The sequence below is a fragment of the Corvus moneduloides genome, chromosome Z, assembly GCF_009650955.1.
Source record: "Corvus moneduloides isolate bCorMon1 chromosome Z, bCorMon1.pri, whole genome shotgun sequence".
In the NCBI taxonomy this organism is placed as follows: Eukaryota; Metazoa; Chordata; class Aves; order Passeriformes; family Corvidae; genus Corvus; species Corvus moneduloides.
Genome location: NC_045511.1, coordinates 47,672,585 through 47,698,197, shown reverse-complemented (window position 1 = coordinate 47,698,197; position 25,613 = coordinate 47,672,585). Strand labels below are relative to the sequence as shown.

Genomic DNA, 25,613 nt, shown 5'->3' with positions numbered 1-25,613 from the left:
ATATAAATGTATGGAAACAAGCCAAGAATGTAACTCCAACAGGAACAGTTATTCCTCTGTACAAAAGTAAACATGCCTATGAAGATGGACCTCAAACGACTTGTTGCTGACATTTTAAATGCAGCACTTTCAGCTGGATGGTTTAGTCCCATCACTGTCTGCTCTCTCTGGACTCTACTCGAGGGTCTAAAAATAGAGAGGTTTCACAGCATGGCTGCAAAAAACCTGAATCCAATCCTACCAATACTGTGTATCTAAGGGAAGAGAGAATTTATTTGTAGGGATTTTCCAGAGCTACCTTTATACAAGCTATCTCAGTTACTGCCAGTAATTAACCTCTGAGCAAAGAGGAAGCAAGAAGCAAGAACCTTTTAGACTCTTCGCTGTCCCAGAGCCAGTAGCTCTAGGCACAGCTCCAGAGTACATATTCTGTTCTGACATAAACCAATTTTAACAGTTCCCACTTTGCTGTGGTCTTCCAGACAATCATTCCCTTTACTTTTCTTACGTAGAGTACCACACATCTCATATCCTACTTCAGGATGGCATACTGTTAGTCAAATTGACACAGCTAAGAGGGTCTTAACTACTCAAGCAAGCACATAAAGGCACCAAGTATGTCAAGCACCAGATTCATATTGTGGAACTCCTCCTTTAGTAAACAGCTGGACTAAAGAGGTATCAGCCTCAGACTGTTTGTTCAGGCAGCCATGGCACTGCTAGCTTCCACAGCTTTACTGCTCCAGGGACACTTGTAATGACAACTTTCACTAAGGGTACAGTCTTGTAGCAGTACTCGTGTCTCTAACATCCAAACCTGTGGACAACTTGGATCTGACCTAAATCCCGCCCGCACCTTGTCTCACACTTTTGGTGGCATTCATCTTGACATGTCAGTTCATTGTACAGGGTCCATGAGAGAGCGTGGCAGTGACAGCTCAGTCTGAAATTGGCTTCTCCAGAGGCGGAACCACAGGCTCCATGTGTGCTTTGCACCAAAGGGGACAGAACTCTCTCCCACAATCATTCTGTCAGCACATGCAGATGGCAACTGCTGCTAGAGAAATGTAACATCCTAAACTCATGTGATTAAGCATCACTGAGCTAAATCACATAGCCTAATACTGTGTGTGAGAGTCCCTTGCTCACTCAGGTTTACACTTATTTTCCCATAGCAAAAGCAATGCCTGGAACACAACAGGCCCTTAAAGATAGATCACCTGTAGGTTCAATGGCTGACACAATTTTAGAAATACATTTTATCTTGTCTTAGACATGTTTTTGGAATATATCTGTTTTAAAAAATTATCTCTGATATATACCCAAAAAAACCCAGTGTGCTATGAGCCTCACCCTAAAACATCTCAAGATGTTAATTTCAGTGTGTTCCCTCTTTCTGTCATTCTGTAACAACTAGTGATCTTACAATTCAATTGCTTAAAAGCCAACCTGGGGAAACATTCATCAGGCAGATCTCTTCCAAAGCAGTAACTTTGTAAGCACAGGATTAAAACAAGAAAGTGATTCACCATTGTATAGCTAATAATTACTTTTAAAAAAAAAATCTGATTAAAAAAAAGTTAAATTTATTGAGATGATATGTCTTTGTTAAGCTGGCTGAGACAGTAAATTTGTTTTCCAAGCATTCTCTAACATTGTTTTCAAATTTGAAAGAACTAATACAAACTAATACCAAATGTTGGAGTTAATTCGCAAAGTGACATGAGTTAAGTTTGACAGGAGTGGCCTCCCAGTATCTAGCAAATTAAAAAGAGACTGTTTATCTATTTTTAGACTCTTCCAAAAGGGGTCAAGACTTTCTAAATTTTCAGCTCAAATACATCATTTTCAAAAAGCACTCCATGAGCAGTCTATGTACAAAAATATGGGAATTTTCAGATGTCTCATACCAGGCAATTAGATCTCTCCTAGATCACCACTGAAAATGCTAAGGGCATAAACAACTAACTCAGCAACTAGATCAATGGGATTCTACCAGAAAGATACAGACTTAGGTGACTGCAATGACTCATATTGGCTGTTACTATGCCTCCTAAGTCACTACCAATAAATGCAGGACAAAAGAGCAAGTGAAAAGAAACCCTTTTATAAAGTGGAAGGCAGTACTTAAATCTATTAAGTTATTTTTGTGGCAGTCCTGTACAAGTGTGCTGCAGGTTCTACATGGCACCACTCTCAAGGAAGTGTCAAAGCAGTACAGACAGGAGTGCTGTAAAACAGGGAATGCATTCAAATGGAATCATTGGATGAGAGCCCTAATACAGAGCTCCTGATGATGCACAGCAGCACAATCTTTATTCCAAGCAACACTGGTTACTTTTAAAATTTACTATTAGAGAGGTTTTCAGCACTAAGTGTGTCAAGCTCTAAACACTTATTTGCTTTAAGACAGTGTTAATGAGTTGGCTAATCACACAATTTTATAGTTCAATAATGTACTGTGCTGTAAAAATTAAATCAGTGTTTATTACACCTCTGCTGCCTTTCCCTTCCTTCTCATTGGACTGACTCTTGGATGGATTAAATGGATTAAAGCAAGCATTGTACTACAATAAAATAGAAGAAGTGCACCGGTTGACAACAGTTCTCAATATGTATGTAAACAGTATTTTAGTTCAAAGCCTACCTGTGAACAAAGTAGTTCAAATCGCTACTTTCAGATACTTAAATTAAGGACATGTTTATTTTTCAATTTTGAGGAAGCTGTTTTGTTTTCATTTGCTCCTGGAATTTCCCTCCTCTTGGATATTAAAACCAACCTGCTCAGTTTTCCTTTCCTGATCTCAAATACAAAAGGTGAAATATAACTGAGTTTGTATTTTTGCAAAATTATACATTTTTGCTAATTATCTTTGATGTCAACAGTGTTTATGTGACAGACCTTGACACTGAACTGTTAAAACTGCAATGAGAACAAAGCTTCCTTTATCACTGGAGAATCAATATGACTAATGGCCAACCAGAAAATGGATCAAAGATACCTGAAGATGCATTGCTTCTTTGAGGATAGAGAAAGAAGGCTCACACACACACAGACTCTGGAAAAATCATACACCCAAGATACAGAGGTAGAACTAGTGGACCTTTGAACATAAGCAAAGAACTTCATACACATTCTTACATTTCAACTTAGCTTTTCTATAGAGAAAAAAATGGCAAAAAGAATCAGATAAACACAAGCTTCTTTGATCTCGATACGCATAATATAGAAAGTTCTCTGCTCTTACATAGCAAAGAAGTACATATTTAAGAGACATTAGACTGGATCAATTTGAGTATCTCCTGAAGACTGACCACTTGCTTTTGATACTGTTTATAGTTAGGAAGGAAAGATCACATGTTTTATTAAAATTAGTATCACAGCACTTGAATTCTGACAAGTATTTGTTTACTGTTCCACGGAACAAGCACAGTATCTGTTGTTCTGCCCCCAAACAAGTGAAAATTACTTTGCATTCCCAAATCATGGTAAAGAGTCTGATGATAATACAGGAATGGATACAATGATGTATTGGACTATGGCATGGCATGGCTAATTTTCATGCCATAATGTCATAACTTGCTTTGTGGTATTAAAACCTAGGAATTCTGAGAACACAGACACGTTTGGTTTGGTCTGTATGTAAGCTCTAAAAGCCATTTTTGAAAGAAATATTCAGCATGGAAATATATTGTCTATTTTCAATAACTCTGTAGTCTCGCCATCTCAATTTCACTGACTATAAAAGGAAGATAGCTTTTTTCCCACTTCTTCCTTTCCTCAGTGTATTGCAAAGCTTATGGCCAGACTGTGTACTTTATTTAATTAGAACTTAAACCCCAGGACTGATGCCAGATTTTCAAGATAGCTCACAAATCAAAACAAGGGGCCAGATGCTCAAAAGGACAAAGCAGACTGGGTGCATGAGTTTAGCCTCAGATCCTCATAATGGCAAAAGTAGGTGCTAGCCTGTTCAAAAAAATCTTGCCAAAGCTGTAGATGCTAACAACATTAAAAACCTGCCCTTCATAAATGAAGTTATAATGCCTCCACGTGCAACTTGGTCCTTGGAAGAAGAGTGAAAGAACCATGCATTGAAATATTTAGACCTAATTCCACTTTTCATTCACAAAAAAGGAATATTGTGCTTAATTTTTTCTCTGTTTGACGGGAATTTTAAGGGCAAGGAAGAGACTGTTTCTTGACTTGCTTTTTACCTTAGTATCACACAGAAAAATTTCGGGGTTTTTTTGTTTGCTTTGGTTTTTTGCACATGTTTGTTCTAAACAAACTGAAGAAAAGACAACTAAAACCGGAATAGGATAGGGTGCCAGTGGATAACTGATAAATTATGCTGTGTTTCCTTCTGCCACACACAAGCCTTCAGCTTAGTCCAATACATCACACAAGCACAAGGGAGAAGGATGTATTGGATTTTTCTGCTACACTCACATTTGCATGAAAAGGAGCAGTCAAACGAAAATTAAGCACTTAAACAGCTTAAAAAAAGCACTGGTTCAGAATACTGTACTTCAATAAAACATTCATTGTTATTCAATGCTTGGCAAATGACATTGCCATCACATACTAGTAGAAGAACCGTGAAGAATAAATGCTCTCTGAAAAAGAGGCTTGTACTTATGCAGCGCTAATGACCATCTAAAAGAGCGATTCTGCATGGTTACATCCTCTTTGAGATTCACAGCTGCAGCTTCACAAGAGCAGCCATACATCGTAATCTGCAGCCATTTTAGGCTACCCCTGTGCTTTGGACAGCAATATGGGAACTAAGGAACTGCTAATCCGTAAAGTTACAATCAAAAACAACTTTATTCAGCGGTGATGAGTGCGTGTGATGACCCACCTTCCCCTTAAGGGTGGGTCATCACATCGAGGAGGAGGTGGTATTTAAATTTTAATACTGACAACACCCTTGACTGTAACAGCAGTGACACACAAGGAAAAGATCTCCATACTTAGTTCCACTAGAAAGAAAACATACTCATTATTAGATTTTTATTTCTAATTCATTATAACAGTGGCACGGAGTAGCACACAAGCCGTTCTTTTAAAAGGTCAGATAACTGTATTTTAAGATTACAACACTCACGTTTTAATTAATGTGATGAATTTGCTTATCGAGCAACATGCTGACCCTATAACATTATTAATTAAGTGAGATACAGTGACTTTTCAGAAAGTTAACAGCTTGGAAACAAACATTGTGTCACCGTACTTTGAAACTGTTTGATAATCAAAAGCTACGTTATTATCCACTAGATTAACCACAGATTTTGCGGGCAAACCAAAGACAGCTTCCCTGTCTATAAACTCAAGATTTGCAGCCACACCCATGCCACCACAATCTTTTCTCCAATTATGCACATTTCTTTAAGCTTACTTTTATGGAAGTAACTATGGCTCTCTGAACAATACATAGCTTATAAAACAACTCTCTGGATATTTAATTAGGCTAGACAAAGGAAAACAGTCTGGAAACTACTGTCATTACTAGGCTTGTTTGACTCACACATTAAATACCTTTGTCTCTACGGCTACTTAAAGCACATTTCTCAGGTCAGGTCAATCAAGCTAGACCTCCAGTGTCCTGTAAATGGCACCTGTCATCATCCTAGTAACTCCCACATATCTGCATGTACAAATTTGGATGAGGAAGCTCTGGAAGAAATGGGGCTGGTGCCAGTTTGAGCTGTCAAGAGTTCAACCAGAGGTTAACTGTAACCAGGAAAGAAAGATAGTGTTTTGATTTCAGCCCTCAGTACTTACACAGCCAGTATACATCTCTTATGTTTCTTAGGCTTCTCTTGATGCGATGAAAATAGCTTGAAATCCAAGTAACTACACACATAAGCATCTATATGGAAACACCGGCATACTGAAGAAAAAACTAACTCTTCAACAATTAGTGCCATAGCCTTCTCTGCACTGTGAAAACACATCTAACAGGAAGGAACTTCCAAATATTTGTTGATTTATAATGGTTACTGAGATACATTTCAGCATTAAACACAGCACCACCAATAGTATCTGGCTCAGGCCACAGAGGGACGAAATAGCCAAGAGTCACTTTTGTGCTACAGCTTCAAGTGGGCAACAGAGTCATTGGAAAGACTGCCTTTCCCTTGCCAAAGGCATACACTCACTTGCTTCCTCTTCCTTTACAAAGAGGTGATTTTTAATTTCCTCATCACTGAATATCTTATAGAAAGCTAGTTAATGTGTATTAAATGCAGAGGAAAAGAATGTCACACCTGTCTCCTAAACAGCAGAGATTTACACATAAACACAGAATCTGTCAAATTGCATCACTTACACTAGGAATTGTATGCTTGCCTATTTCCATAAGTTGTCATAAACTAATTCACTGGATACACAAGACAATCGACAGACCAATGAAGAAGCAAAAGACTGTTAAACATAAAGACAAGGGTGTTCCTATCTTGTGCCACCTACAGAAAATGTTTTCCAGAGTCTGGTGGTAAGTGTGAAAACTATGGCCCAAAAAAAAACCCACCAAAAATAACCAACAAAACCTGAAAAAAAAACCCCAAAAAACCAAAACAAAAAACCCCAAACAAACAAAAAAAAACCCCCAAACAAACAACAAAAAAACAAAACAAAAAAAACCCTCCTCATGGCCAGATAACAGATGTTCAATCTCCACCCCCCCCCCCCCCCGCTCCAACCTCACTCCAAGAGATTTCCCTGAAGAACGTAAGCATGAATTTTAATCTTAGATAAGTGAGCTTCATTTATATCAAGTGACTCAGTTCCAACTCTGACCATCATGCCTGAAAAATCTGTCCTCCTTGCTACCTGTGATATTCTTCCTAGTTATATCCAGAGCACTTAGCCACCAGACAGCCAGATAAGAATTTCAAATGCTGCTAAAGAGATGGAGAGCTCCAAAGCAGGACAGCAAACGGGAGACAGGGATTTCAGCAATTAGGTTTCTACAAGCACTATCCCTTCAGGTTAATGAAAGCTTTTAAAAAAGGAAAGCCCTGACAAAGTGCTCCAGATACACAGCTTACCCTCGAGACTTCTGTACATTTTTGAGGTTTCACAACAGATTTTCCTATTAATTTGGAAATACTTTTCTCTCCTCAGTAACCAGCTGGGAAGCTCACAGAAACAACAGGGGAGACAGACATAATACACCATGGAACCAGAGACTTGACTTCATACACAATCTGTCAAATGAACAGGGGAGTCTTGAGGTAATTCTATTCTTAAATTCCACCTCTTTTACTAACACTGAATATGGAGTAAGATGGGAAAAATACTAGAAGGCACTACAGTGTGCAAGGAACTAGTATCTCACAAATTCAAGGAAAAGTCTGAATGATCATTCATCTCATGGGAAGGAGAAAGCATGATACATCGAGTCGTGATGGCCTTTATGAAAAAATGTAAAGCTTACTTTTTAAAATAAATTGCTCTGTTTATTCAGGAGATTCCAAACATCAGTTTAAATGGCCAAATAAACTCAACAGATTTAGGCTGCAGTCACATACCTTTTTACAGCTGAGGTAAATAGAAATGAGGGTATCAAAGCTAGGTACTCATCACCAACCCAAACACACCTATTCTGAAGATAACTGCCTTTCCCTTTACATTGTCTGTATACCCTCCCCTTTCACCCTAGTCAACTTGGACACTAGGTTAGAAAAAGCACGCTATTGTGGATCACCTGGACATCTTTTTGGAGCAGGCTAGAGAATGGCCCACCTTGTAGAAATACTCCTCAGTGATATGTATTGATAGTATTCTGGGGAGATGCTGTTAGAACATGGTATTACAGCTCAAGTTTCTTTTTCAGAAACCTAACAAAACTGTTCCACTGATACCTGCAGGCTGAGGCATATTCTGGTCATCAGCTTACAGTGTTGTCCTGGCACTGCTTCATTCCTACCCATGTCACAGATACAGCTTCACTGCTTATCTAGATGCAAAGACTAGGGTACAGCCAAGACCTGTGCAGACACTATTTTGCATGAGCTCCTTTTGTGGGAGAACTGAGCAAAAATATGACCTTTTGTGTCCAGAGCTGAAGAAAACAAGATTTACCATAGCCCACTTCCACAGTGGAAAAGCCAGATTGAAGAATTTCTGTAGTGCTGTAAGAGGACTTAGTCTTGGAGATGCTGTTTCCTCTAAGTGCAGCCTAACTTTAACCCCAAACCAACAAATGCAGTAATTCAACTCTAAAGTGGGCTACAAGTTTAATTTTAAATATAGCCACAATTTAAAAGGAGATTTACTTGATCTCTAAGTAATAGTTCCTCACTGCTCATAGCCTGGTCTGTCAGCAAATGCTCTACAAATTCAGTAACAACTAAAACAAATTAGCCTAATTACTTGACAAACCTGGTATACTGACTTCCGGCTTTAAGGCTTCCAGATCAAATGACCTTCTCCAAGTCAAAACACTGAAAATACTACAAGTGTAGGAATGAACCACGAAAGTGTCATACTCCTCATCCTTGGAGCTGATTTTTATTCACAAAAGCAAACACAATGACTTATTGTGCAACAATGGCAAGCCGAACAGGACAGAGAAAATTGTGCTCTGACCTCTATACTTAAACTTATCAAAGGCTTGTCCCATGCAAAATACTGAAATTTGTTAGTGCAAGTCACACCACTCATTCCCCGTTCAGTTCTGAAAGTAATATTGTAAATACATAAATAAATAAAGAGCATGGCTCTTCCTGAAAGAATTAAAAGTTGATAAACATAATTATATGAAAGATGAGCTCTTATGACACCATAAATATTATCCAGAGCTATTGTTATCCTAATGAGCTAATGTCAGCAACTTCCTTTTTCTCAGACTTTTACCAGACCCTTGGCTTCTAGTACAAGAAAAACAATAACAAAAAATAAAAAAATGTCAATCAAATTTTCCCAAATCCTGAGATTAAATTATTTCTTTGTCTTATAATTGTTGATTTAGAATGCACATTTCCTTTTGAATTTACTGAGACCCACAGTCAGGGCAACATTGCTTAATCATTGGTTTTTACTCTGCCAAGGATACAAACAAGTCTATTAAGTCCATCAAGCATTTGGTAAGGTACTAATGATAAAGAAAAAGATGGTCCTACTTCACTACATTTATCAAAAATGAAATACTTATTCTGGAGTGAATTTGTCTACTGGTAGTTAAGCTTCATATGCATACCCACAAAAAAAAGAGCAATTTTGTTTTGAAAATTTATGAAACTTCAGTTTTTATTTCAATGTTATAATTTTTAACTTGTAGTCTGAAGACCAACTGTGTATCTGTTAGAAGCAATAATAACAAGAAAATTATATATGTCTAAGTAGATGCAAAAATTACTACCATTTTGCCTTAAAATTTCCTGCTGCAAATTTCTTATTACAAACAGGTGTTATAGTTTTGCCAGTCACATTATACACATTTTAAAGTACAGTGTGAACAAAATCACAATGCCATGCACATAATGTAAAGTTCTTTAATCGCCACTAAGAACACTGCTTTCAATCACGTCAAATATGTCAATGCTCATTTTACCAAACAGATATCAGATAACAGCCTGGTTTAATGTTCCAACAGACACAGTCATTTCAGAGCCTAGGGAAAACACAAAGGGGGCATGAACATATACAAATATGTTTATAATTAGACTGCATATAAAAGACACAATTCTTACGTAACTTTCACAGCAGCATTCTTCTTGCAGAGATGTCAGTGCTCATGTTGCTGCTCATTTTGAAGCAATCAGCTGCTGTGCCTAAATGCAATGGGTGAAGTGGCCTGTGACTAGGAAATGCAGCTGGGAGCACTTTTCCATGCACTATACCTCATTCTTGTGATCAGGAAATGCAGAAGAAACTAAATCTGAAGAAAGAAGTGCTATTAAGAATATTTTTCTTGAGGTTACTACTTAGTAGACTCCTAGTTGGAGGGAGATACATTCTTAATAGAACAACCTACTGGCAACACACTCTACATTTGTTTATACGTAAGAAGAGCACAACATTTTATATCACATCAGTGAACTTCAATCAAGCAATATGTAAAGAAACAAGGCACAGCATTGCCAAGCACTTAAAAGGTCACTCCTGAAGCTCATTAACTTTTTCCTTGTCCCCTTATGAAAATTAGTCAATATAATGTACACTAAAAACTTTCCTATACTGGATTTCAATAAGAACAACTGACAAGTTCTTTTTTTCATGCATATTTTGATTTTTCTTTACACAAACTTGCCACTAGCCAAAGGGATAAAAATGTCCATTTTATTATAAGTTAAGGAGATCAAACTAGAAATGTATTGTATTAGTACAGATGACCAGACACAATTTACCGAACTCAGCTATGTCTACTCTTTTTCCCATGTAAATTAGTACAGCCACTGAAGATGGAAAATGGAATAGTTGTTTTACACAGGCCAAACATGTTCTTCAGATGGTTTATAATCTGATCAAATCCAAGCCAATTTCCACACAAATAATCATGGCACATTTTCTCAGAAGGCTTTGCCTACCAAGATACTGACAGCAGGGATGTTCTGTAAAATAAAATGATTTATTTTCCATGACCTATGGACCTATTTCCTTACTCAGACTTCGTAAATTCATTTTCACAGCAGTGATGAAGAGAAGAAGCCACAGAAAATTCTAGTCAGAAGGTAAGAACTTTGAAAGATTATGAATTACTGAAAAAGTGAGTTTTAACTGAAGAAACTTAAACAACATTTACTGCAGAGGTTACTCCATTCCTGCTATAATGCTTTCTTGGCTTTGATCTTTAAACCAATGACTCATGAAAATGATATCTTCAAATTTACAGGCCACCAGTAAGTGGGTCTTTAAAAAAATGTTGTACAACAATAAAGCAGGAACCACAAGCAATTCTTAACCATTTGAAACTGTCAACTAATTAATTACGATACTGAAACAAAGGCCTATTAAAAAAACCTTGCTCTTAAAAAGAAGAGAGGATAAAAAGCGAGAAGGAAAAAAAGGGGGGGTAGGCAGTTCTAGTGAGCAAGCCAAACGGCATATTGGGGAGAGAGTTTCAAGAAAATGTATTATGTTTGCTCAAATTAACAGAAGCATTTCTCCCCCACCCCATTCAGAAGGAAAACAAAATAGGGCAGCTCATCTTGCCACAGACTGGTGCCCATTAGCTGGAAGCAGCTCCAGTTGTCAGGTTCCTGTCAGCACGTAAGTTCATCAACACTTCCCTTCTCCCACCCTTTTGTTCCTACTTAATATGTACGGTTTGTTCAGCAGTCTTTGCTGTTAAACAACTCATTTTTTCCCTGCCTCCTCTGCTTTAGGAGGCGGCAAAAATAGCAGGACTTGGGCACAAAATATAAAGCTTATTTCCTGTACCTTAGTGCCTCATTCTTTCACCACCTTGTCCATAGGATTTAGCTACCAAATAGTTCTTAATCTGTAAACAAATGATTTGCTCTACAATTAAGCCATTCACTTTTTTTTTTTTTTTTTTTTACCCTCTCTTTCTTTGGCTGCTTGGCTGCTGTCCAATGTGGAGGCTCATAGGTTCTTCTATTATTTAGTGCTGGTTAAAAGGCAATAAGCTCATTTAGAGTTTATAAAACTATAAGCTATCAACAAAAGCATTTAATGCTTCTCTGAAGTACTGTGGTTTTTGCCTGAAAAATTAATAATGTGTGATTGCATGTTTATATATGTGTACACATACGCGTGGATATGGTGGAGGAGGTTTTTCATGTACTGGCCTGGTTATTCACTCTGCATGTCTTTAAGTCAGTTATTCTAAGCTACAAATACATGCATTTCACTTGAATTTTAATTGTCTGTGTACTTTTTATCAACAACTGACAATCACAGGAACTGTGATTCACCATGGCTACAAAGCTGAACCTCAAGTACTTTGATATTGTATGAGAAAAAAAAATGCCATGCTGCTGCAGCATTTCACAATGTTTGCAAATACTGTTTCTTTATAGAATGACATTGTGAATCACAGGAGTCTACTAGAGTAAGTGAAACCTTCAGAGAAATAAATAACGTTAGCTTTTTCATCTCTGCAGTTAAAAGTCACTCATGACTCAAGAGAAAATAAAATAACATTGAGATAATTTTGCTTTATCTCTATTTTTAAGTTTTTTTCTTTCTGGAAAATAAGTTCTCAGGGATTAAAACCAGAACACAGCATGCGTATATTTGCTTTCACGGACATGTTTCTACATATAACACAGGAATAGCAGGCTACCACCTCAACGCAGGACAGTAAAGACAATTAAATTTTTTTTTTAAAAACATGTCTGTATGTTTTTAATACTTAATACTTTAAATAAGTAACGTATTGTAAATGGAAAGATAAATTTACAGGTGTTAATATCATTTAGAAATGACAGGTACTTAGCTATTTCAATTTCAGCAATATACTTCCAATGAAATTCTGCAAGCCTATTTAAAGTCTATTACAACTTCTGACATCAATCTGCCAGGCTTTAGAGTGCTAATCTCCTCTAAAGATTTTCACCTACAAGTTCAGCTACTGGTATATTTGAATTAAATACTCTGTGTTTCTCTATATAGGCAACTTCAGATGTAAGGCATTAGAGGTGGATGGGCAATAGAGCAGAATTGTCATGGAGCCTCTCATGCTAGTTTTGCCTGAATAAGGAATGAACTTCAGACTCCCATTAGATTCCAGTCCTCTCCTCGGTGTTTTAATCCTGATTTCCACACTCTCCACAGAAAATTTGACTTCTTCCCCATTGAATACAACATATTCCTACTGCAGCTACTCATAGGAAAATGAACGCTACAGGAAAACCCTGGAAACTTAATTTAGAGATCGTATTTTAAATGTACACCCATGCACTCATCTATATGGATGCATAGACAAGCGCAGATCCTTACAAAAGGACGCACAAAAAGATTTTAATTAGCTGTACCTATTAAGACTCACCAGAGATCAAATTAGTCTCTTTCCCTCCCCCTCAGCCAAATGACAACTTCTGAAGTTGCAGATAATAGATGGCAGTCAGACAGGTGTCAAGTATGTATGTTCGTCCTGAAAAACTACTTAAAGGTTCCGAAAAAGATTGTGCTGGCCCTGCAGAAAAGAAATGCCTCTTATCCTAAACTGACACAGCAATCCCATCCATATTTAAACGCTAATTATGTGTATTGCAAACTTGTTTAATTTATCACAATACAATGTACCCTCAATAATTACCAACCAGTTGAAAACGGTTTGTGAAAATTAAGCACTAAGAGGCATTTTAAACCTTTAAGGAATATTTCAGTTTGAGAAAAAAATATAAATCTTGGACGTAGTTTGAATGTAGTTGGCAACTTTTCCACCTAGAGTAAATCTGAAGGCTCAAAAATAAATATTCAAGAGCATTAATTTGTTTCTAGATGTGTTCGTGCAAGTAAAACAGCAGCCATAATGTGGAAATTTGAGTCACATTTTGCAACTAATTGGAAGCAGATTAGAATTCTGCCTCAGGGGAACATTGTCAAACTAGAAGCTGGAGCAAATGAAGAAAGAGGTGAAAGCATCGTGAAGAGCTGACAGATTTACAGTGCTCAAGGCAATAAACGGGTACTAGATGAAAATGAATGTGCTTCACTGTACTTCATGCAGTTTTCAGTCATATCTCAGCAATAAGAGCATACAGCCATGAAACAATTATTTTCAGAGAGATGGCGAAGGAAAGAGCAAGAATGAACAAAACACTATTCAGGTGGCATGCAAAAAAACCTGTAAATCATACAGTGGCTCAAGCTGTTACAAGAATAATCAAATTGGTCACAGTGGGTCCTGTTTTGCAACCTGGACTCATCTCAAGTAAGGGCTTACAGAGACATAACACAAGGAACTACTTACTTGAATGGAGAAAGGATGATAAGCCCTTGCTCAGTGTGGGTAAGAGTCAAAGCATTAAGCTCTTAGGAAAAAAAAAAAAAACAACCCACACAGATTTTTACATTTTTAAAGCTAAGAAAAACACAGAACCCTGCAGACAGATAAATCAGAGGCAGAAGGGGAAAAGCCTTTTTAAGGGGTAATTAGGAAAGGTTGGAGGAGATCATAAAATGAAAATAAAGTGCAGAGGCTAATGTACCAATGCTGTAATGGAAACAGCTGCTAGCTTTCTCCTTCAGTGCTTGGCATCCATTGCAGCGTCACAGGAAAAACTGTTAAAAGATCTGGACATGAAATGTAAATAAAACTATTAGTCAAAACTCAGTTGCTGTATTTATAAAACAGTAGCAGCTCTTTTTTCTTGTGTATGTATGTCCATGTATGTATATACATATATATACACACACCTCCAGCATATATGTGAATATCTGTACTGATATACATACGCACACATATGTGTACACAACCATTTCCTTAAACAGCAACTAGTAACACTATTACATAATATTGCACCTTACTATTAGATGAAGTGGGCAAGAACATCAATTTTTGTTTTCAGTAAAACTGGGTGTGGAACAACCACCTTCATTGTTCTCAAAATGCAGCAGTATTTTTCCTTCAAATTTCAGAACTCTGGTGCAATACAACATATAGTGCCTAACCTTAAACCCAGGGCAAAAATTAACCATCAAAACTTAATGTCAAATATGTTCATTATACCCATAAATATTCCTGGAATATTAGATCCTTGTAGTCAGTGCAAGCTAACTAAACAAATCCCTCAATATTTACTAAATCAGATTTAAAACTCCTACCAGCAAAACAAAGTTCAATGAAGTAATGTGGTCCATTTCTAATTGTATTTGCTTCTAACTATTACCTTTTGTTGAAGAGATACAGATCTAGTTTCATTTCCCTCCTTCAAAAAGAAAGAATTGGCAAGAACATGAAACCCTGAAACATGCAAATACAGCCATTACTTCACTGCTACAAGCCTATAATAAAGCACAGATTTGATAGTACTATCCATGTAGTGTGGTGAACCACACTCAAATAAACAGTTCTCCATGAAGAATGAAAACCCAAAGACCAAAACCCTTCCAATTCAAACATTATTGTTGCTTTTAACATAAGCCATCTACAGAAATCAGCCAAGGAGGTGACAGGAAATCCAAAAATAATTTGGTCTGGCCCTGCGTACTATGAGAAAGGAGATTACAGTTTGCTTTTCACTCTTCTTACTGGGTGAGGGAAGCGGTGAAAATTATGAAAGCTGTGCTTACGTAACAAGCAACTATGGTACCCACAGACCTCTTTCTACCACAGTTGAGCACAGCATCACTGAAATTCATGAGTAAAGGTGGCATTTGAATAGCATGAACTTGTGTTGCAGGGGGGATGGGCTTAACAAAACCCCTGAATTAATTCAATGGATAATGCAAATGACTAAATGTGTGCAAAATCAAACTGTCTAGTGAACACAGTTAAAGAGGCCAGATGTGCCTCAAAATTTCCTGGGAAACAGAGCCTAAACTTGGCACTTTCTTTTATCAGAATGAAGAAAGCAAGCTCTCAGAGTTTATGAAAGTGTGACCAATTGAAGCTTAGTCTTCTGTTGCTAATTGAAGCATGGAGAAAAAAGCTAGTTTCTGAGGGTAAACTACAAACATACACTTTTTATATTCCATTGCCACATGATAAAAAACAGAATCAAACTGACTGGTAGAAATTTGACTGGCAACCAAAGACCAACCTATTATTTTAAACTGTTATGGGAAAGCAATAAAATTGCTACCAGGTCTCCTCATGTTACTCTTCAATAAAAAGAAGCCATCGGGGAAATAAGAGGAAAAGAAAACACATCAAAACCTCTAAAGTTTCTTTAAGTAAAAATACACTTCTGTGGTGTTATGCCATCTGCTTCTTGGCTAACATGACAGGACAATTCAACAACTCGAATGCTAGTGTTTTGAAAACACCGAGTAACCACAATCAATAGATTTTAGTTTGCTCTTTTGACTGCAAAAACTGCATTCACATGCCATTATTGGCATATGCTTCAAAAATCCTCATGAGGTCATTTTCCATCCATTATTATTTGGTGGAGTTTCTCTGGAGACAAACACCTCAGCCAAGCTGGGTTTGTGCACAAGAGTGCGATTTAGTCTAGGAAGACTCAGAAACTGTGAGAAGATAAGGGAACCAAATGTTTGGCATTTTTTTCTGAAGGTGGTTGATGAAGATTTATCATAAAGGACATACAACTGAACATGGCACAATTGCACTTCAAAATTAGTGAAACAAAGAGCTTCACATTTAATTCCCAATAGATATTACAGGCTAGAGAAGTTGATTTTTTCACCTTGAGATTTAGCAGTATTTGTCAACTTACAGTAAAAGTAAGATTATAAATCTGTCACTAAATGCACCTTTCTTACTTGCAGAGTTGGCTTAAGATTTCAGAAAATCTAATCAACACCATAGTGACCCTAGGGCTGGAAATCCTATATATACAGACATGAATCCTACTTCATTGCATGCAACTTGCCCTACGTGCTCACTTGAATTGTTTAATCAAGTAGTCTTATATTTATATGCGTATATATTATGGAAGCGTACATGTAGATAGGGTGCCAGAGCAAACTACCTATTCCCACAGCTTGATATTTCTCTCAGCTTTTTCAAAACAGAAAAAAAATATTACAAAGAACTTGCTTGTCAGTCAAGTCGCTCTGAATAGTTTTACAACCTTTCATTCAAATGTAAAGGCTTTGTTCCAATTGCCAAGACCATTTTGTAAGAGTTAAAAGAGAAAGTGCAACAGAGAATGCTTACTGAAATCCTACAGCACAACCAAAAGTCATTGTCTGACCTTCTTCTTTGCCCAAATGGCTACTCATTTCCTTCAGTAAATTGTGGTATTAAATCAAGAATGTAATAATAATTTTAAACAATCATGATTTAAAATCTCCTTTAGGAAAACCCCTCAAGTCCTCCTATAACAACAGGCAATTATCTTTATTAAAATTATCACATTTCAAACATATTTTTAAGCAAATTATAAAATGATAGATTGTGTTATTGTTCACTTTGGTGAAAGGCTGCACTGAAAAAGAGCTGCACTGGCAGAAACACTGGTACAAAAACAGAAAAAGAAAAAGGTTTATGAAACAGAAAAAAAAAATATATATATAAAATTAACTTTTCTGATTTTTAGAAAGGTATTTACTTTTTGCAATTATGTCATCATCAGAAATTTTCATGGAAGACCGTTTTGCTGTCTTTCACCCAACAGGAAATGTTATGTACAGACCATATTTTTTAAAAAATATCCATATATATATATTCTGTGATTGTTTGTTAAGAAATAAAAATAATTCCTTGATATGTAAACACACTAAAACAAATGCTAGTTTTTAGCAAAAAGTATGGCCAGCCCTTCAGTTGAAGCCACTGCATCCACAGGTGTGAGCCTATCTGAGGACTCAGGGGAAGATGTATTTCTGTTGTAAAAAATGAAGCACAGTTAAGAAGTCAATCTCTCCAGCCATTCAGAGAACATAGCAATATATCACCATGTGAAGTAGAACGTCATATAGGTACAATATAAAGCTGGTAAAGTGTTAATCATATGATAAAAATAGTAACCTGGTTGTTGGATCATTTGTACAAAGTATCTTAGCTCAGACCGCAGGAGAGACTGAAACATGGTTACATTCAGCAATTTCAACTGTCTACCCTGGAATAAATCTGGAACATGCCACTCAAAATGGGAATTCTACATTTGAGAAATACAGACCATGTGGAAATAACACAAAGTTGCCCAAACTGATGCAGAGGCAATATATTTGCTTTGAAAAAGGTGGGTGACTGAAATCCAAAAGATATATACGTCCTTATCCAAAATGGGAGTAAAGGTGAAAGGGTGAAGAGATAGCTGAAATGTTAATACTTCTGCAATGATACTCCTGACGATGCTTGTAAAACGTGCTCAGTAGCACGTGTATCAATAACAGCATAAGATGTGAAGAAACACAGGTGTTATTTTATTCTCTTAGAAATGCAAATCACATGGTTAACACATGCGGGTGCCTGGGTGGGTTGGACGGTCGGGACGGACGGAGACGAGAGATCTCTGAAGTCAGATCTTGGAACATGCGGTTTATTGCAAAGGGTGTGGGTACAGGGGCACTGCTTAGAGCTGCCAGACTCAGCTCGGAGCAGGCCCAGGAGAGCAAGAGAGTAAGCAGGTAAGTAAAGAGAGAGGGAGAGCGAGAGGAATGAGAGTGAAGAAGAAGTAATAAGAGTGTGTAAGAGAAAGTAAGAGTGTCTGAAGTCCTGGTTACAATACAATAAATCATCTTCTGTACTGAATATTCTAATTGTCACTAACCAATCTAATACAAGATACAAATCCTACAGCATTTACATACAGCCTATAAGAGTTCTTATATTACCATAGAGTGTTACATCTTAACTTCTAAAAACTACTCTTTGGACCCCTTCTGCTGAGCTAGTAGGGTCTGCTCTGACCCTTGGACCTGCCTGCAAGCAGAGGGTATTGCTCCATCAAGAGGGGATTACCTTCAGTCGGCCATACCATTGTTTTCTAGTTGTTCAGTAACTAAGACTTGGTAATTCAAAGGTGGCTTTCATTTCGATGTCGCTTATAGTTTTCATATTCCCAAAATCTTTTGTCAGGCAATCATATTTATAAGGCTTTCCTGTTTCATCTTCCCCAACATCACAGGGCACATAAAGGGGAACCTGCATTCAACGTGCAAAGGATGTGTCCAGTTAACAGAAAGCAGACCCCAGGCTCTCCCACTAATGTCAGTACTATGGAGATAACCCATTTCTTATACGGCGGGGAGGGGAGGGGAAAGGCACCAGTTTTAGCACACAAAAAACCCTGCACATTTCAGATTTATGATTTACGTTGTTGTCGATAAAATAGCCTTCCAATTATGAAGGAATGCATTCTGTGTTAATGATCACAACCAGGGGTCCAAGCTTTACTCTTTTGTCAGAATTACAGCAGATCCTCCCCGCAGCTTCACCATTAACATGTCTGTTTCCTGTCAGACCACTCAGAGATAATGTCATTTATCTCAGGGCGGCACAAGACCAGTCATTAGCTTTAGTAAAAGACCTCAAACAAGGGCCGGATGGCGTTTTATCCAGGGCTCATAGGCTACAGCCAAGAATCTCATTGCCTATCAGTTTAGAACAAGTTATCTTTAAAAGAGTGATTTTCTCCCTATCAACAATTCCAGAACACTTCCCTGAACAGCAGTAAAGTCTGCATGGAAAATTTTAGTCAATAGTTTTATCATATGCAATTAAGTGCCTGATAAGAGCTTGCTAAAGTTATCCTTTGAGAGGTTGGGGTGGGATTTTTTAGTTGTTATTGTTGGGGGGGGGGGGCTTTCCCTTCCTTTTACTTCATAAGGAAAGAGTAAATCAGGTTCTACCTCAATAGCAAGACCTTTGAAGAACTGACCCTTATTGTGTTTGCCTGCAGGAGGTGATTCACTATTATAAATTCTTCAATGACTGAGCTTCTGGAAATCTCTTTAAATGAAAGTGGAACTGGTTAACTGTGTGTACGAACATGTGTTTTCACAGTCTCTCCTGTATTATTGCATTTCAGAAAGCTTCTATAAAGTGCCAGGTGAACTTTTTAAAATAATGATAATAATAATTAAAAAAAGAAAGAGAGTAGGAAAAATACGAGCAAATCTCAGCTATTCAATTCCTGGGCTTATGCTGAAAACTAGAAACAGATGGTACTTTCCATGTTACTTGAATCTGGTTATTGAACACCTCTATGGTTACGGGAGATTTTGCTTAGCACTTTTAACATACATTTCATTTATTGGACTATAAAATGCTACTTTGGAAAAACAAGTCTTTATATAGCTATAATTAAAACAATCTTGCAGGAAAGCCCTTTAACATGGAGAACATGGTTAACCTCATGACATCTGGACAATCAATCCTTTCCTTTTTACTGGGTATTTATGAAGTTATTAAAATTGTAAAATTACCAATGCCCAAGGTGAAATATTTTTCCAGTAGTTCCGAGTATGGTTATCAGCTTCCCTACTTCATTTGATAGATGTTCTAGACCAGCCTCCATTGTGCTACAATAACTCTTGCTTTGCACAGGAATTCAATAGCAGATCTGGTCATACATATTGGCAGAGGTCAGTAGGTTCACACAGAAAGCTTTCCTCGGCCAAAGGGCAACACCTCTTCACCCAGCTCGAAAAGCACCGTCACACTACTAGACAGCACTACAGAACTTTAAGAACCTTGAGTTGTGCTTATTGTTAGACACCCATACTTATCAATGTTTTTAACAGCTAAATCCCTTATGTAGCTTTCAAAACAGTTTGCTGTCAAACAACAATAGACTTTGTTCTTTAATTACAGCAAGTGACCTCCCTGCCCTTTTATTTCACAGTGAATAAACTACACACAAGGCCGGCAAGAAAAGTACATGAAGAGCATATCTCCATAACATCATTAATCATGATTTACATCAATAGGTAAAATTCATCCAGAGAGTCCTGATGGCGTACAAAACATTCTCAAATCCTAACACTAAAACACAACAAAAGAAGTGAATAAATAATACCAGCCAACATGTTAATTTGCTGAAGACAACTTACAAATGTGAAATGAAGTCTTAATGAGAAGCACTAAGCTAAAAAAAGAGAAAAAGTCAATCCTGAAGGATCACTAGACTGATACATTTAGAACTGTAACTTATCCCTTCTGATTACAACTTTGTATCTTCTGCATTAATTTCATGTAAACATACTGATTTTCACACACCAAATACAGTTTTCCCATATCTCAGAGTAAATTATGACTGACTGAATTCCAAAACCTCCTCACAATGCACACAAAGAAAATTTTGTAGCTATTCTGAACAATTTTCAATGTAACAGCTGTTAAAAATACAAAAAACTTAGCTGAAACAGATGAAAAGTTCATGCTGACAAACAATCACTAACTGTGCTAAAAACAGTATGGATGAGAAACAGAAAATGGAGACAGGTTTTAACACCAAAAATCTTAGGAGTGGTTAGCCTACCTGTCAAAGCTACTTATTCAGACATGTCAGTGGTGGCTTAGCCACAAAATGGACTGCACGAATATAGCTCAAACATCTTAGAATTACAGCATACTTTGACTTTATCCACATATTAGGGGAGTGGCGACTTTTACAACATATTTGTGGTTTCTGCATAAAAGAGCCAGCAGAACACAGTCATTGATTTAATTAGGCTTCATAAGATCCAATTTATCATGTTTTACATGACTTTCTGCAGCAAGAAAACATAATAATTAGACTAAAAATAGAATTGAAGCATGCTGTGAAAGCTAAACAGTGACTACAACTCCTGGGAATCTGCTCCAAGCTTTTCACAAATAGTAAACAAATGCAGTATTATATTCCACGCCACACATAAAAACATGTAGATTTTGAATCAGCAGTCATGAACTCATTTGATTCTAAGAGGAAACTTCCAAATTCATGAGGCATGTCTTGCACAATAGTAAGATAACTGAACATTGGTTTCAACATGCAGGCTGAAAATTATGTATTTAGCTACAGATACAAGGTGCTTTGTGTCAGCATGGCATATATATTCTAGTGTATAAACAGTCAAAGCAATAACGCTTCAGGAGTCTGAAACCTTTAAAGAATTCTTTCCAAGGACTGTTAATCATTTGGGGGAAAAAAAAACAACAAACCAAACCAAAAACAGAACAACAAACACAAAACACTCGAGTGTTACTAATATTGCCATTGGCTGGACTTAAAGTATCAACCATTATCAGCAACAAGCTACATTATTATTATTCGTCTAAAAGGGAACATTCTTGGCAAAGAAAAACGCTAAGGGACATTACTTAAGACAGCAAGCAAGCACACCATTGTGCCAGACAATGGCTAAGGCTGCACGACTCTGATGTGCAAAGCCTGTATTAAAGTCGGTGTGTGCCAACAGCAGCGGCTGTTGCTGGAAATGCAAGCTCCAGACCTCCTCCTGGAGCGACATCTATAACACACAGAGTGTGCCACTGACGCTGAACTCCTCCATACACGTTTGCTCTGAATTTGCATGCCATCCCATTTACATTGCACATAAAATTACTCGTACGTATATGGATTCTTCATACAATTTCCTGTGTGACTAGAGAGTTGAAAGAACACAAAAAAGGGAGAAACCACACCACCCTCTAATCTCTGTTGCCATGGCAGCAGCCTTTGAGATACTGAAATGTTCAGATTGCCAGCTAAACAAAATTGTTGAATGTGAACATTTGGTTGAGAGATTAAAAGGCTAAGGGGGTTGCAAAAGGGCAGTACCTCCCACATTCCAGGCAGCCACTGAATCCAATCAAATGGCTCTGACTCTTTAACCACAGCCATTGTGAAGACCGGATTAGGGCAATTTATCTAGATAGTTAAAACAGATTAGAGAACTGCAATTTGAAGACTATTGGCAACAGAAGTAAATGCCTACTGTACTAAGTTAATAAAGAGACCATGAGATTTTTAGACACCTTCTGCCGCGAGCAGCACTTTTCATAAATCAAAGTGCAAACATATATACATGAATTACACAGCAATCTGGTTTTCTCATCTGCATTTAGACAAGGTCATAAGGCTCATTCAAATTCATCCATAGATATGCTATCTTAAAAGCAATAATATGCATACAATATGAAATCTAATTTGTTCCTTGCCTTTAACAGAGTCCCTTGGAATTGTCTTCCAGTACTAACAAATATCTGATGTCACAAAAACACAGATCTAATCCTCCAGTCAACTTAGAATTACAAAAACTTCTTGACTGAAATACAAAAAGCTGGTAACAAGTCATAAAAAGATATAACTCCCCCCTCCATGAGACCTTCAGCCCTCCCAGACACTTGCAGACCATACAGTTAACACCAACCCAAAAGTTGCCCCATCGCTGAACGTTCACTGGGGGAAGTTGTAAAAGCAGGTAATTTAAGACCAACATCTGACAATAGTGTCACAATCTAACACCCTGAGACTGTTCATTTGGAGGGTGTTGGTTTCCTTTATTTTTCAGGCAGAGCAGGTTGTCTTCGTTTAACAACCTGTAGAATTTTATCATACTTGTAATCCTGGGCCAACACTCACCCTCTGGTCCCCCAGGAGATGCCTTCTGCCCTAGGAACAGAACTCCCACCAACACCAGAACATCCTTGAACCAGCAGTTGACAAGACAACAAGGTCTCACTCCACCCTTCCCGAAGAATAGAGTAGTGGCCATCTATTCATACAGAAAGCATCCTTCATAAGGTAATAGAAAGGAATAAAATCACACACGCCCATCTGATTTCTTTCATACATTTCAACCACTCAACAAACAAGTAGTTCAAATCCAAGAGGCAGCCTGGCTCAGAGAGGAGGAAAACTCCCCAAGACAGGAGACAAACTGCTCCCCTCTGTTTCAAAAGCTGTTTCGCACACACGCTTCTCAGCACAAGGTGCATTTCCCTCCTCCCAGCATCCTCCTTCCAGGAAGACAAGAGGCACCGCCTGCCTGCTGGCTCCTTCCTCCCAGCTGCTACACCAGCTTCTGGGGCCTCTGGGCTACAGTGCCACGGGAGCCCCCCAGCACAACAAGCATCCTGCGTCTCCACGAAGCGCAACGGCAGAGCCTGGGTCTCTGCTGATAGCTCCTGTTTCCTCCCCCAAGCACAATCTCAGCTCCAGGCAGTGGGTCAGAGAGAGGAGAGGGGTTCCTTTAGACTTTGGGAGACGAATGGCCACAGATGCCTGCTGATGTTGTGGAAGAGAGTCAGCACATACAAGACCTGCTGCACCTGGAGCCTGAGCTATGCACCCCCATATGCAAACACATGCCATCCCACTGGTACCGCTGCTCTCTGCTAAAACTGGGGACAGCTCAGTCAGGGTCTTCTCTACCTTTCTCCTTCTGGGCAAGCGCAATTAAAACAAACAGGCAAAACAGAAACATTCTCTAGGTGAAGACAGGGAGAGGAAACCACAAGGAAGAGCAGCACACTGGAAACGTGGTGTCGTCCGTGTAAGGAAGAGGTCTGTGGGTTGTTTTGGGTTTTTTTCGTTTGGTTTTTTTTTTGAAAGGGAAAGAGGAAGAACATACACATGTCACAAATACACAGCAGAGGACAGAGGAGCCAGACATATGGTCATGGGACACTCACAGCACACTTATTATAGACATGGGGAAACACAGAAGAGGTGGAGAGGAGCTTTGTCCTACCTTTTCTGTTTTCAATTTCTTGATTCGCCTGTGGCTCTCCTCCTCCTCCTCTTCCTTCTTTACCAAAATAGAGTTCCCCATTAACCCTGAATCCGGGGTACTTTTGCTCACCTCCCCCACAGCAGAGGAGGTGCAGTGGAAGGGGCTGCTGCTTCCACCACTGCCTCCCTTGGCCCCGAAGCCATAGAGGTGCCCAGAGGGAAGCTGGCTATTGCCACCCCCACTGCCGTTGGGGTGGCCTTGCTGCAGGTCATGCTGCTTGTCCTTCCTGGATTTTCCTGCATCCTTATCCCGCTTGGAGCCTCTGCTGCCTGGGGCTTTACCTGGTTTCTCCTCTTTGTTTTTCCCACAAGAGGCAATGGTGGTGGTGTTGCTGGTGTTGCTATTATTGCCGTTTGGGTTACTGCTCACGCTTTGACCCAGTGCTGAATTCATGCCAGTTGCCTCTCCAGGGCGCCCTTGGACTTCCTGCCTTTTGCCAGCACTGCTGATCTCAGGAATCCCATACAAGGCAGCAGAAGGCAGAGATTTATTAGCATCCTTAGAAGTTTTACTCCTTTTCACTTTTGATTTGCTAGTCTCTTTGTGAGAGGAATTCCCCTGGGGAGCAGAGGGCTGAACAGAAGCAAATTTTAGGCCATCAGCTAAGGCTGAGGTAGCATTAGCCCCACTGGAAGCCAGACCCCCGCAATCCTTGGAGCTGGTGTTGCTGCTGCTGGTGGTATTAGAATTATTCATCTCAAATTTCTGTCTGTCCTTCTCCAAATCGGCGTCCAAATCGATTATTAAATTCCCAACACCAATTTCCCAATCATCGCCACTGTCATAAGTGTCAACTGCGTTTGGATCCACACCTTTTCCTGCAGTGGAAGTGTTCAATGACATCCTGAAGATGAGATCTCTAGAGTAAAAATCCGATGAACTTTCCTTTGGAGATGTGGGGACATTCGTTTATCTCCGTTGGGCTCTCTCTTAAGTTCAACTCTTGTCTTCCTCCCCTAGGTGTGTCTAGGCTCACAACCTGCAGTCCACGTCCACCTTGTCCTGTGAGGAGGGAAAGTCAAGTATTTGTCTGGGTGTTACCATGATATAACGTCACTCAATAAAGAGGGGGCAAGGTAGGGGGGAGCGAAAACATTCACCATTGCCACGTTCTTAAGTTCGTTAAACCAGAGGCAGTACCTGTGATGTTTTTCTAACAAGCACCTTTAATCCAATTGTATACCAATATCCACAATCTCTCTTAAAAAGCCATGCCCAGAAAAAAGAAGAAAAAAGAAGAAAAAAGAAGAAAAAAGAAGAAAAAAGAAGAAAAAAGAAGAAAAAAGAAGAAAAAAGAAGAAAAAAGAAGAAAAAAGAAGAAAAAAGAAGAAAAAAG

General features: G+C 38.4%; 1 protein-coding gene across 1 annotated transcript in view; it reads right to left on the bottom strand.

Moving 5' to 3' along the window:
• ZNF608 (zinc finger protein 608) overlaps nt 1-25,613 on the bottom strand; it is an 81,202-nt gene that overhangs the window by 54,141 nt on the left and 1,448 nt on the right. The window contains exon 2 of the mRNA XM_032096669.1: nt 24,236-25,279. Within this exon, the coding sequence (XP_031952560.1) occupies nt 24,236-25,120 (885 nt within the window). The 5' untranslated portion in view covers nt 25,121-25,279. The remainder of the gene's footprint in view (nt 1-24,235; nt 25,280-25,613) is intronic.